The sequence below is a fragment of the Brachionichthys hirsutus genome, chromosome 15 (genome assembly GCF_040956055.1).
Source record: "Brachionichthys hirsutus isolate HB-005 chromosome 15, CSIRO-AGI_Bhir_v1, whole genome shotgun sequence".
NCBI classification, from domain to species: Eukaryota; Metazoa; Chordata; class Actinopteri; order Lophiiformes; family Brachionichthyidae; genus Brachionichthys; species Brachionichthys hirsutus.
Window position 1 is genome coordinate 8,122,628 of NC_090911.1, and position 14,669 is coordinate 8,137,296.

Below are 14,669 nucleotides of genomic sequence, written 5' to 3' on the forward strand. Positions count from 1 at the left end.
TCCTGAGTGGTCAGTAAGGGGCTGTTTGCTCGCCGACATGCGTGGGCTTTTGCCCATGCAGACGGGCGTTTGTGAATATGATTGTGTTTCCTTTTATTATTTCAGATCCAGTCAGTAATCACCTCAACCTGCTGTTTTCCTGTTTCACAAGGGACACGTGCCTGAGCTGTAAAGAACATTATTATCAGAGCACCCCCCCCCCCCCCAGAAAGAGATATGCAACTTGCTAATACTCTGAGACCTGGCTTTCAGTGTCAGGCAACGTTACACACTCCTGTAAAACGCAGGAGACACGTGAGAGGCCTCTAAATTTAGATCGGTTGCCATCCCTGCTCCCGTGTGGTCCTTTAATTGTCATGTAACGCATAAATCTCTGCCCTGTTTGCTTCCACCCACTGATGGCTTTCACATCACAGGCCCACCGCTGATCTACATGGGGGGGGAGGTGGTGGTGGGGGGGGGACAAAAAACAAGAACGCCCTAATGAACCATTTGAGACTGTAGATAAAAACGAGCTTTCCACCTTTCCTGTCATGGTTGCCGGTGGATAATGAGGCGCCCACTGAGACACCAGTTGACTTTGCTACCGGGCACAGCCGTGCAAGCTGCGTAGAATATCAAAATAGGGCAAGGTTAAACGGTTCCTCCCATTGTCGAGCTGCTGTGGATATTTTTGGTACAAAACCCCAAAAGGCTTAAAAAAAAAAAAGCTTTGATACACTCAATTAATTTCCAGAGCAACAGTAGCCTCACATAGCATCACTTAAATAGTTATACACTTTAAGTTTAATATTCCCTCATTTTTGTCTGCTGTAATTTATTTAGAGTTACCGCTTTCGTGTGATTAGACACTGGAGGAAATACACAAACCAAATGTTCCATTACTGCGATCAGAACCTCTGAAACTGCAACAAGGTACAGTTTGTACAGTTCATTCACACACACAGGAAGGCAAACACAGAAGAGGATGTACTGGAGCAAATCACTTATTTGCTTTTCACAAAATGGCTGTGTACACACACGCGCACACACACACACACACACACACACATCTGCATACACACACTGGCTGCAGCACATCAGCCTGTACACACAGAAGCGGATGTGGTAGTGTGAATCAATAATGCTGTGTTGTCACAGGGTGACATGTGAACCAGTAGATGGCCCCGGGGTGCCTAGTTTCCTGTGAGCCATGCCATTCAGTCTCAACAGCCACACACACACACACACACACACACACATTACTACCATGTCTGTTGGGATTTCTCAATGCAACTGGCCATTATTATCTCCTCTCTGAAATGCTGAGTTCATGCCCCCCCCCCCAAAAAAAAATGACAACAGCCAGATAATGATAAATAGATTTGTGGGCCTTGCCCACGGAGGTCTGGGGTGAATAATCCTCTGGACCCCTCTCCGGTGCAGAACAAATACGCCCACAGGAAATCGGATCTGTTTCCGTGCAGACCGAGTGAATCCAGCCACTGCTCAGATATCACTTTGCTGTATTGATTACTTCCGATAGTATTGGCCGGTCTCTCTGGCCGTAGAATCAAAAAGGCAAGCGAGCCCCACAGCTGCAAATTTCAGATGTGCTGTGACCTTGTAGAGCTCATTCAACACGTTTGGTTCTGTACACGTGTGCGCCCCCCCCCCCCCCTCCACCCCTGCCGGCAGACGCCTTTTGATGGCGGCCTTTAGATTTGAGAGCGTAGAATGTTGCTCCTGATGTTCGGAAGATAAAAGCGTCGTCGCTGCCGCGTTTCGTTTCAGGGCAGGGATCGTTGTTTGTGAAATGAAACACTTGATGTCTGCCCAAAACCTACAACTGAATTCTGTCAGCTCGCCGTGGTGCGCAGACATTTTGGCATCGTCACAGATAACCCCCCCCCCCCCCCCCCTGCTGTTTTCAGAGGAGTGTGACTATACTCACTATAGCGCTGACAAGGATGGTGCAACCCAGCTCCTCTACGGCGTTGCATCGCATCAATCTCACCGGGCCGACTCTGAAGGTGCGCCTCCTTTAATTGGTTGGCGGGCTTCAAATAATGGCAGGCACTTCAAAGAAAACAAGGATTCTGGGAAATGTGGGAGCTGACAGAGACTCTCCATCTCGAGTGTTTCGTGGAGCATTTTTTCTGACAATACGGTTAGTTAGTTGTTGTTGTTTTTTTTTTAAATTGTGTATCCTCTGAGGGATGCTACCATTTTTTGTGACACGCGTCAAACATCTTTATAAGGCCTGTATTCGGTTATTTCAGTCACCGTTTGCCGTCCGGAGGCGGTAACTGTAAAGTCTAGACGACTCTTGTGTCGGCAAATTAACCACAAGCAGTTTAATAAAGCCAGCAAAGTGGCTTTCAGTGTTTCTGCATTTATCTTTGATATTTTATTGTGGAAAATAAAGTCTAATTTACTCAGAAGACTTCCACTCTACTTCTCTCTGTTGAATAAAGTCAACGCTCCTTCAGGTGCTTCAGCCTCTTGGACGAGAGGCGAAGCGTCTCCAAGCTTCAGAGCCAGTTGACTTTATCTACCGGCTAAAAGAAGCAACGAGGTTTTTGGTTTGAATTTATTAACTTCCTTTTGCAAATGAATTTTGGTGACGACACCAAGGGAGGTGGCGTTGCAGCAGGGCGTTAACATGAGCCCTGCCCTTAAAGGAGGACAGGGGGGGGGGGGGGGGGGGTCGAAAGAAGTTTCTGGATGAAATGACTGGATTTCACAAGGTGTCTTTGATCAGCAGGTGAGCCTAGCGGGGGGTTAAGAAGGAGAAGATTGAATGTAGGGAGGGCTTTAAAGATGGGAACGGGCAAAGTCTGATCGGGGGGGGGGGCTTTAAAAAAAAAGCTGGTTTTGATGTCACTGGATTTCATGCTGCTGGTAGCGGGTAGGAGGACCAGACTGGGTTGGGACAGAGACCTTTGTAGAGCCAAACTTGTTAAAGTCATCTGACTCAACATCATCCGACTCTCAGCTGATCCTTCAGCTGACTTAGAAAGAGCTGCTCATTAAAAAAAAAAAAAAAAATTTCACGTGGATGTTAGGCAGCGAGGAAAATGTCAGGAAAATAGACGTTTGTAAGAGTCAAAGCCGAACTAGAGGATAGAACATGCTGATGTTTGATCGCGTGGCAGACGACAGGAGCCACTGTCCTCTGTGCAGCAGTTTACAGTGGCTTAATTCAAAGAGAGATGCTGCCCAAAAAAAGAGAAAGCCCCCCCCCCCCCACTATCAAACTATGCGCCTAATTCCTGCACGCCCTCACACCAGATCGTCGGCATCGCAGCGGGGCGACTGGGATCCGTGCATCAGGTGGGCTGTTTGTTTCTGTGTGGCCTCTGATGAAGGTCACACAGTCTCAGCCAGAAACAGTAAAACGGCTGCTTGATTAGTTACTCGCTGTAATCGATTACTTCTTCTATCACACTATTACACAATGCAAACATGTGGTATTGTCGTGTTTCTCTGTAGAGGGTTCATTCTTGCTCATATCAGGCCTCTTGGTCGCTCCATTTCTCTTTCTCTTTCTCTCTCCCACACACACACACACTGCCGTTGTTTATTTCCACACATCAATGCATTCCTCTCATGCCTCCCCCCCCCCTGGATGAAAATCAGCTGGTTGCCCGAGAGAGAGAGGTCATTGAACTTTTCCACAGTGTTCCCAGGACTGAGAGGAGAGAAGGGGGGGAAGGAAAAGGATTGCTCATAACGCAGCTGATATAGGCCGCGGTTATATGCTTGGATTTCTCCGCCTGCAGTCACATTGCATAAGAGTGACCTCATTCTTTAAACAGGACAGAGAAGTTTGCCATTCCAGGCACGGCGCTTCCCCTCCGGCGTTAAGTTCCATCGTCCGACGTGCCTTCTCTAATCTGCGCTGTGAATATGTCAACAGTATTTATCAGCGTATCAATACTGTGAGAACGGCCACAGTGTGAGCAGTGCAAGCCTCGTACAGCAGAATGTTTTGTGATGGCATCCTTCAGGCTGGGTTATTTTACATAAAAAGGTGTGTCTTAGATTGGAGGAAAATGTATTGGCTCTGGAAATATTTGACGGCATTATCAGCAATATTGATTTATGAAATAGAGTAATCATGTATTCATGTTGGAAAAATGGTCCAGGTGACTTATATATATCAACATTAGCTCTTCTCCAGAAAGTTGTGTAGTTAATGTGTTTTTCTTTTACTTTAAAGTTTCTGAATATTTCTTTAAGTTTATTTTTTAAGTTTGAAATCTTTTTGTGAACGGTTTAATCATCATTGATAATGGTATCAATGTGAATCTAATTATAAAGGCTTGTTCTCATGGTTAAGGAATCTAAAAATATAGGAAAAAAATAAATGTAGGGCAATAATCTTTGGTGTAAAGCAGAATATAGGGAGACTGGGAGCTTGGCGGAGGTCCGCGCTCTCCGAGTGCTTTTCTAGTTCCCTCTGCAACGTAGTGAAGTCGAGGTACAATTGAACATACTTGATAAATTGGAGTAAAAGTGGCATTAAATATGACTAAAGTACAGACTTTGAGTAAATGTAATGGTCCCACTCCACTCCTGGTGGGAGATGCCTTCACTTTGACTTTGCAGAGACGTATTTGTGCTCCTCCTGTCTTTTCAAACATGCTCCCGAGGCAGCTGCACCTCCAGCAGATGGTTGCTTTCCCTGACATTATCAGGTATTTGAGAAACCTGGATCGGCTCCGGCCCGTCCCAGACTGTGGCCTCTCTTATTTACATGCAGGGAACACGGCTGAACCTGAAAACCAGCCTGCACACACTTCAATCACGTAACCGCTCCAGTACCAGCCTCCCGAAACGCTCCAGCTTTCATTTCCCTAGAGGAGACTAGACGAACTATGCGATCTAGCCTTGATAGTCTAATACTTTCCCCCTCGCTGACGTGTTTAATTCTCTATTAGATGAGATTAAATTCCATTTGGTGCTTCTTTCCATTTCGAAGGGTAACTTGGAATTTCAGCAAAGGATGAAAAAAATCATGATATCATCGTAAAACTAGCCCTGTTGCTTTTTTTTATTCCTAGGCTAGGATTTAAGAGTTACTTCATGGATCAAAACAAATACAAATCTCTTAGTAACAGTGTCATACCAGCTGTAGCGCTCTACCACTAATCCCCCCCCGATCTTTTCTCCATGGTATTAGTGTGACTACATGTTTGGCTTGCCTCTAGTCTTTCCCTAGTTACCCACAGACTCTGTGATCTAACCATACTTGGCTCTGCCACAGAGAATCCACAGTCTCAAACCAGACGGTGATCTCATTCCCGCAGGAAGTGACTTAACACTTACCGAATTGTCAGGCTCTTTCACAAACACTTTCACAAACGCCGCTTCTCAGAAAAGGCCTTCTCAGAAATATCCCGATTGTTTCACAACTTTGAGACACGGCTGAATTCACCATCTCTAGATGAAACCGAATGACCTCATGTCTGTGGAGCGTTCGGAACAATCCCCCCCCCCCCCCCCACACACGTGCTGCACATGGAGAGAGGCTGCAGATCCAACACATCGCCTTGGATGCGTACAGTAGACATTTCTGGCCCGGGATCAGCCGGTCTATTTTCAGCTCGGCTGCGTTTGAGATGGAGGTTGTGTGGTCTCAAGGTCTTAAAGGGTCAGTGGATATGACTTTTAAGGCTTGGAGCAGCGTGCCGCCCCCCCCCCCCCCCCCCGTCCCCCGTCACAGGAAATGAGCCTCTCCCATGGGTTCTGTTTGTAACGGGAGAGGCAGCAGGCCACCGAGAACCCTTCTGGTTCCCACGGTCTTTATCAGAGGATTCTACGTGAATCATAGCAGAGAAAGAGGCTTGTCCGAAGCTCCCTCATTTTTTTTTCTCCTTCTTCCCATACTCAGATGTAAAGCCAATAGATTGGTTTGAAATGTAAAAAAACGTTTAGCTGGATGCTTAATCATTAGCACACTGCAGCATGAATCTCATGGCTTTTCCCTTTCGGTCAACCGATTCAAAGGCCGCGGTTCAAGCTCCGGCTTGAAGTGGCTCTTTAAGAGAATCTGCATTCCTGAATGGAAAGTTCAAAACTAAAGTGATGCAAGAGTTCCACACAAATTGCCACAGAAAGGCGCTACAGTTGTTTGCTTTTCACGTGCTTTCGCTTCTTTTTTTTGAGGCAGCAAACATGCGTCACCGGAACAGACCATGCACCAGAGCAGGAGCCGTGCCGTTCGTGCAAAGTCACCCCGAACAACAGCCTCTTTGGAGATGATGACTCAGAGGCCTTTTTCCCGGCTTCTCCTTCTGAACTGGCCGAGCAGCGGCGATGAGAGTCTTTTATTAGGTTGGGCAGCTCCGAACCAGCGAGACGCTTGATATTCACGGCAGCACGGCAGTCCGAAAGCTTTTGTCCGCTTCAAGTTATCGTCACTTCCTCCGCCGCTGAAGGCCAACGGGACCCCCTGTGCAGACATACCCCCCCCCCCCCCCTTTCAGCTGCATTGTATCTATTTTGAGGAAGCCATTGAGGCAGATTTTTGCCAGCTATGAAGGATTTTTGGATCAATTGTTGAGGTTGAAATAGGTTTCAAGGTCAATGGTAGGACGGATTTCCTTTAAAGAATTAAAGGAAGAGACTGTCTGTCTGATTAATCGTGAGAAAGAAAATAAAAGGCGCGTCTCTCTGTGGCTCCCTCTCTGCTTTGATGTAAATGGTATGCTCCGTGGCTTCATTAAGATGTGCAGAGGCGCCAATAAACCAGGAGTTCAGAAGAAGAGCAAACACAGTCTGCATCCCTCCGCCGGCGCTCGCCTCTCTGGGCCTTCAAGGTCGCCCAGTCCTTCATTTCAAAGCTCTCGGTGCAAATCAATGAGCTCAACGTGAACAAAAGTCCCAGAATGATCGTGCGACGGCTCCGTCAGGGTTCACTGAAATCACCGCAAATGTTCGCCAATTAAAAATACGCTAAAGAAACAAACGAAAACAAGATGGTGCCAGACGGGTTAACTTCGCCGTTATCCTCGCTCTCCTTCCTCTTTGATGGGAGAAACAAAAAAAAAAAACACACACAAGCGAAGCCTTATTCATTGTCAAAGCGTCTCCTGTGTGAAGTTACGGACCTCATTTATGCTGCTTCAGACAATGAAACATGGTGACAATAAAATACAACAACGCACAAGGGGGTGTGGGTGATTTACTGGCGATCACGTTTCATGTTCCGGTAGAGCAGGCTCCCTCCCACGGGAGGGCGGGATGTTTTGTAAAAACACAGACGCTGCTACTGCTGCAAATGTGAATATTTATGAGCCTTTAGGGTAGCATCTCACGTCAAATACGTTTCTGCCTTTTAAAGTCGAGCTGAATGAAGGCGCCGCCGCCGAGTCTGAGACCCGAGTCCTCCATGACACCCGAGAAACAGCAAACGAGAGAGGCTTCCAACCCCTCTTCCATTTTAATCAGACAGGCTGAGGTTATTCCGCACTTACCGACTTGTCTGGCTGTTTAAAAGGCTGTTAATCGCTTGGAAGGCAGCAAATATGAAGCAACTCGGAGTCTTTTATGGCTCAACTTAAAGCGGAAATTAATCAGCGTTGATGTAGATGGGAGCTGCACTTAAATTTCACTTTCATTATTGATTTAATTGTCTTGATTCATTGAAAATGTTTTTTCTTTAATTGAACATCAATCAATCAACAACCCGAATTTGAAGATAATCCATTGAAAAGCAGGACCTTTTTGACATTATTGGAAATATGTTTTTTTGCAGCCAGTTAGTTGAGCAGGAGGCGAGCCACAGCCACAACAGCCCCCTAACAAGCCCCCCTAAATCTCAGCAATTACCCTTGTAACAGAGCCAGGTTGGCCTTGTGCTAAGCTAACTATCTGCTGGCCGTATCTTTGTGTTTATAGACTAGAATAACGAAGCCGGATCATTTCCTGTTCCGAGCGCTCGGCTCACGGCGGCGCTGGGAAGTCTTCTGGGTGTGTTTTGCAGGCGTTCTCAGTTTTCCGTGCAGTTTATCATCACTTGGCTGAGAGGTTGTTGTTGTTTCCGAGTATTGCAGTATTGTCACAGCATTGAGAAGGGCTCGGTGCCCTCAGCTCCGAGCTGTTCGGAGGTGCTGACACACGGGGATTCACCGGGTAATGAGTATTTGCAACAAACTCCTCCGTCATCTCATTTTTTGCTGGGCAAGTCTATGGATGACACTCCAGAGATTTGATCCAGCCTGACCTTGCTTGCCCGGATAGAGCTTCCTGTCCCGTGACCCCCCCCCATCCATATATGGATTCGAATTGGATCTATTGGATCTACATTCTTTCATTATTACTCCTGTTATTCCCCTGCGACTGTTGAAAAGACAGTTGTTTGACTTTAATTATCTGTGCAGAAATCTGAGAAGCGGCTCATTGGAAAGTCAAAGAGGGGGCGGCGGCATGTGCGTGCCTTATTATAAGTGTGTTAGCATGCCAATGTGTAGGAAATAAACAGTGTGGCAGAAGTTATAGCGCAAAGCCACAACAGGCTCTTTAATTACAGGGTGAACTTTAACCCACATCCTTTTCTCGCCGGCTCAGTTCGCCCACAATTACTCCCAGAAATGTCCCAAAACAGAAATGACTGCTTAATAATCTTTCTGTTTAGGAAAAGGGCTGCTGGGTTGTTGTTTTTTTTTCTTACTGAACCAGTGAAGTGCACAAGATGACTCATTACCTCCCATGCAGGTTGGAGGATCATTCTCAGTTCCTAAAGCAAAGTAAAGTCATCCAGCAGTAAAAAATATATATTAAAAAAAAAAACTCTTTCTGTCCATGAGAAAAAAGAGAAAACCCAGAGGGTTAAATTGCACGAAAAGCAGATCAGGGGTTGAGGACGGCCTTTCTCCCACTGGTGGGAAAAGCAAATCATGTGTGAAGCTTCCAGCCGGGGTAACTATGAGACTCGGTGCTGCAAGCTGCCACCCCCGAGTATGGAATCCTCTCAAGTTGTTGCCGTTCAGTCCGACTCCTTAATGTTTGTGTGTCTCCGAGGGATTCATTGTGTGCAAAAAAGAAAGGGAGTGCTTAAACCTGGCCAGGCTTCTCCCCATTGGATTCCTGCTGTCTGTGTGGCGGCTGTGACCTTTTAAAAAAAATAACAAGTCGTTGAGCCAAAAAAATAAAATAAATATGAACGCTGCAGAGAACTGCTGCCCAGACTTTATTTCCCAGATGCACACCTGCTGTCGGCGGCAGATGTTCAGCTGCGGGGCGGCGATATGAGTTTTTTGAGGATAATGGAGTCTTTTGTTGGTGCGATGAATGCAGATGTTTTGTCCTTTCCCGTCCCCGTCAACCGTCTGTGTCCTCCTTTGCCAGAGGATTATTATTATTTTCCTCAAAGCCTCATCTTTTCAAGAAGTCGGTCAAGGAGCAGCAATGAAGGAGCGAGGGCAGCAACATTTTGTTTTTCACACTGCACTGTTTGCTAACGTGTGGGTGAGAAGTTTCCTGGCGCTGAAAGTGCAGCGTGCCTCCGTCTCATGATATCCACCTGACACACTCCCTCCCTCCCTCCCTCCTCTGTCTCGCCCCCCCCCCCCCCCCCCCCCCCGGGTCAGGCTGGAGTTATTACCATCCGTGCTCTTGCGGGATTCTTTTTTTTTTTTTTTTTTACATCCATCATCTCTCTCGCAAAACCTTTTACAGTAATTGTCTTTTGTTTCAGACTTAAATAGACGATCATTCCGTGTCGACCGTCTGGGACAAATTGAGGACGCTCGTCAACGGGGACGTGTCGGGCCTTCTTAGAATTCAGGCAACATGGAGCTGCTGCTGGATGCTGATTTTCCAATTTGTTTTCCTAGAGGAGGTGGGGGGGGGGATTGAATGGAGGCTGAGTTTCTGCCAGCCAACACACTGAAACAGTTTGAAACGCTTGTTTTCTAATTAATACCTGAAAAGGTCAGAGTTCTCCAAAATAAAATTGTTATTGATTGATTAAAGTGATAACTCTCCTTAAAACGACATAATTTGCCGTTGACATAATTATTACGTCATTATGGGGATGTCATTACGAATAATAACGTGCTGAAACAAAAAGGAATGCAAATATCTTGCACAAGACACACAGAGATAGATCAATGACAGACTAATACTTCAGTGATGCCGAAGGGAAATTTGGGCGCGTGCGCAATTGTTACAGGATCAAGTTCCGCATAGCCTGGAAACAAATATTTGGCGTAGCTCCGAGGTTTACGAGTGCCTTCTAGTTATCTTCTAGTTAGTCCAGACTTAGACGTGCCATGCTGACATTAGCGCCGGGCCCCTGGTTGCATCCGATGAGCCCAACAGCGCGCCGCTGGAGTCTGGAAAGCTGCTCTGCCATTGGATAATTAGAAAGGCAACAAAAGGAAATTCCATGTTTTTAAGGATATTATTGATTTAAGAGCGCAGCGTGTTCAAACCCCAGAGGGCCCGACGTGGAAAAGAAAACGCTGATCCTTCGTCCTCTGCGACGCCGGCGCCGACCTCAGGAATGCAACAGGACGTAACGGAAGGAGAGGGGAAACAGGAAACGCTGTTGTCTCCCCTAAGAACCTCCGGAGGATGGCTTTTGTTGTTTTTTTTTTTGTCCACTGGCGGTTTCTTTGATAAAAGGAAGCTGCGTGTTAAAATATGACACGAGTAAACAAGCCAAGTCGGCCCAGTTTTCCTTCCACAAAATCAAGTTCAACAAAATGCGTGTGTTTCAGTTACAGACAAACGTAATTAGGACAGTTAAACGAAACAATTGCGCAACAAATGCATCAAAGGGGCTCAGATACCCTAACCCAGCACTAAAGATATACACCCTCTGCAATGCACTCCAGTCGGGTTTGAGATTGTGTGAGCGAGGAACTCAACACCCCGACTTCCTGTCCAGCTGTCCTTTCCTGTTCCTGCTGTCTTTGCAGCAGATGTCTGCGTCCCTTCATCCAAAGACGCATCCGAGGATCCTGCAGACGCTCACACAGTCTCCGTTTGGAGCCGGCTGCTTTTAAAGCGGAGCCACTTCTGAGAGACATAAATGTGTAATAATGCTGCAGCTTTCACCCCCATGCTAAAAATAAAATGTGATATAACACAAACTCGTGCTGCGGCGCCGCTGCAAAGGGACTTTTTAGCTTGTGTTCTTGGTGATTCCCTTGCTTGTCGGGCGTGTGTTGGGGAGCGTTGCACCCCGGTGTGTGTCGGTGGACCAAACAGAGGAACTTTAATTGATCTGCTTGCAGAACGGTTGTGCAACACTCTATTTTCACCCCGACTCCGTAGCGACGGCTGAGGGATTTACATCACAACTCCACCCACATGTACGAAAACACATTTTCTCACTTAGATCCAGAGGCGTCCCGTCCTCCCAAGTACTCACCAGAGCACCGCCAGCAGTACGATACTACAGTTCCTTGTGTTTAATAACGTTATAAATGAGTTTTTAAAGGATTACCTCATCAGTAGGAATAAATTAGGATAAAAGATGTATTTTTATCCTCAACCCATCAGATCTCGCGCAGACAAACGTAATTCCCCGTCACCCTAATTAACTGTCTTCCTCCTCCTGTCTCCCCTCCCAGGATGCCTTTGTGGAGCTGTACGACAGGAAGAGGGACTCCGTGTTCAACTGCTCCTGGCCCTCCATTAAGACGGTCTTCGGCGTGGCTGCGCTCGGGGCGGCCAGCCTCACCATCGGGGCGTACCTCACCCAGAAGTGAACGAGCTCCTTCCCTTCCATCAGCGTGGTTTTTATTTCTCATCCTCCTCCTTCTGGTTTCTCTCTCTCTCTCTCTCTCTCTCCATTAAAAGGACCGCCCCCCCCCCATCCGAGATAACCTTCACACTCTTCTGAATCTGGCTCTCTTCAAAGCAGTCTCTGAAATAAATAAAAACTCCTTTCAATCGCTCCCCTTCCGTGTCAAAACAAGTGAAGCAGCCGGACCAAACTGCCCGTGAGGAGCACGAGGACGACTCGAAAAGAGGCAGCTTAGATGTAAATCACACTAATCGGAGTGGAGCTGAGGAGAAAGGAGGAACGTTCTCGCTATGCCTGCTTGTGTACTAGTTGTAGCATGAATGGCGGGTGTTAGTTTAGACGTTGCATGTGTCAGTAGTCTGAGGCCTTGATGATGGGGGGGTGCAGGGACACTGGTGCCCTACCACAGCCCTACCCCTGGCTTGTTAGGGTGATGGACACTGTTTGAATTCTGTTTTTTACCCCCCCCCCCCCCCCCCCCCCGCGACCATCAAAGGACTTCCTCCACAGAACAGCTGCTCAGAATGTATAATGCAAACGGAGTCTGCCGCTCACCCCGCTCAAACCAACACACCGTCACGCATGTCCAAGTGAAAGACTGAGGCGTCACTACTTTCACTTTTTTGAATGCTCCTTTCATTGTGATTTGTAGATCCCATTTTTGTAATTTTTGTTGCACTCCACACCCCAAATAGTGCAGTTGCACCAGAGAAAAGAGACAATGAAAAGTTGCAAGGACTGGGAAAACATGCTGAGGAGGCATGTTGTCATGTGGCAATGTCGGTGGAGATACTGAGGAAAGTGTCGAGCGCAGCACAAAAGTGCGGAGGGAGCTAGAAGTGAAATAAATAATTGTATTGTGAACCATGAGGAGGATTCAGGCGCCGGCAAAAAGGAAAGAAAAAGGATTTTTGAAGTGTGCATTCAAGAAAAGTGAGAGGTTGCTGTACTGCTTAAAAAAAATGGCTTCAGCTGAAGAGCATCCTCAGACGATCCACTCTCCATCAGTCCCTTTCTATGCCCTACCTCTGTTGCAGCTTCTTACTCTCATCTCCATTCATCTGGGCTCACTGGGGGTCTCAGCCGACGCCGTCCTCCGGTTGCTGAGCCCTGACATGGACTCTGTGAATCAGGAAACCCACTCTGAGAAAGACGCTAACCGGCGTGGACTGAGAAACCCTGGTCTGGCTGCAGAACGGGCCGAGTGGAAGGTCTCAGTTCAGGACTTAGGCCGGTACGTCTGCAGAGCTGGAACCTGAGATGTCCGTTCCTTTCCCTGGTGTGGTCCTTTCAGCCTGTTATATTGATTTTTGGCTGCCGTTACGGTCTGATGGAAAGTTTTGGGAACGCTCACATGAAAGGTTTTTATTGTTTCCTCCTTCTTCTTTGTTGCATGGGTGGAAGACACGGTAGACGTTCACAATATTTTAACCGAGTAGGGTAGAAAATGGCAATTAACAGCAAAGGAGCTGCAGTTTCTATTTATTGAGCGGTACCAGTGCTTTGATGGGGAAAGAGTTTTTATCACCGTTCATCTATCCTCTTTAGAATCACACTGTAACCTTGTTTTTTTTCCCCCCTTCTTGGCTGCTATTGTAACGAGAAAATGTCTAAACAGTGAATTTCTGTCTCGTATTAACATTGGCTTCAGGCTGCTATACTGTCGATTTAAATTTTACTCACAGCTTAAAACTGCCACAGATTTACAGTACAGTCCTAGAAAGCTGGAAACCAAAGTTAAACTGTATTAAACTTTATTATTTTGTTTGTTTCTTTGTAGCTAAACAAGAATAGATGGCCTCGCCGAGGTTTTCCGATCTCTCTCCGTGGAGGGTTTGTCTCGTGTTACTGTGCTGTAGCGGCTTGACCTTCATCAACATTGTGATAACCCATAATCTGTAACATGTTGACCATCCCATAATAACCCATAATCTGTAACATGCTGACCAGTTCCACTTAAAACATGCCTCATTTATCAACCAACCCCGTTCTCACGATTGCGGCTCAGTGTGTGACGTTCCTGTGTGTGTGTGTTAGAGAAAAATAGAGGTTGATTGACAAGCAGGAATAATTTAATCCTTTATAGGAGGACTCACTGAAATACTTTGAGAAAAAAAAAAGAATTCAATGTTGGAGTATTATCGGAGGACATAAAACTATTTCTTTTTTTACCCTTTTTCTAAAGATTTTCCAATGTCATGTAGAAAATCTAAATTACCAAAAAAAAAGAAATAGTCACTTGCCCGATAAAGGGGTTAACAGCAATATCCTGTAATATTCTATATCCTCGTGCATATATGAATGTAGGCACTATGGTTGCTGTTTTATGTCTATAATCACGAACCTGTAGCACTTAAACAAGTGAATTGTGTTTCTGTCATTTACTGCTATATTCACAATAAGCTAGTGGGATCATATTGCTCCTAATAAACCAGATTTCTCATGCAGCTCGAGTCCAAGTTCACTCTGTGTTTTATTCCCTCCCCCAGATTTATTTAAGGGTGCGTCTTGAGATACAGAAAGAGAATGAGAGATGCTGCGTCTTCCCCTAATCCGCCCGTTGCCTCGCCATGGCGAGGAGGTGCCGGCCCGGCTCCATCAACGTCACAGTCTCATCCTGCCTCTCCATCAGACATCAAAGCGGTCCCCGAACACTGCACGTGTCAGCCTCGCTCCTTTGCTGCTAAATACGAGTGCAAAAACCCCAAAGCCCTGCGGCCAGGTTTTTTTTTTAACCCCCCCCCCACGCCCCCCGCCTCTGTTCTGATCACTTGGCTTCAAAGGCTATGGCACTCTTACTGCTCAGAGGAATTTGTGAAAAGCATGATGTGGTAAAACTAATGTTGAAAGAGTTGAGTGGGTGCGAGAAAAACGAGGGGAGAGAAAGACAGTGGTGTGTGTGTGTGTGTCTCTGAGGAGAACA

The 14,669-nt window shown here is 46.5% G+C and overlaps 1 protein-coding gene across 1 annotated transcript in view; it reads left to right on the plus strand.

The window, feature by feature from the left end:
* The window catches only part of LOC137904686 (zinc finger protein 521-like), a 90,627-nt gene extending 78,919 nt beyond the window's left edge, over positions 1-11,708 (plus strand). The window contains exon 9 of the mRNA XM_068748889.1: positions 11,571-11,708. Within this exon, the coding sequence (XP_068604990.1) occupies positions 11,571-11,708 (138 nt within the window). The remainder of the gene's footprint in view (positions 1-11,570) is intronic.
* Positions 11,709-14,669: the final 2,961 nt, after the last annotated feature.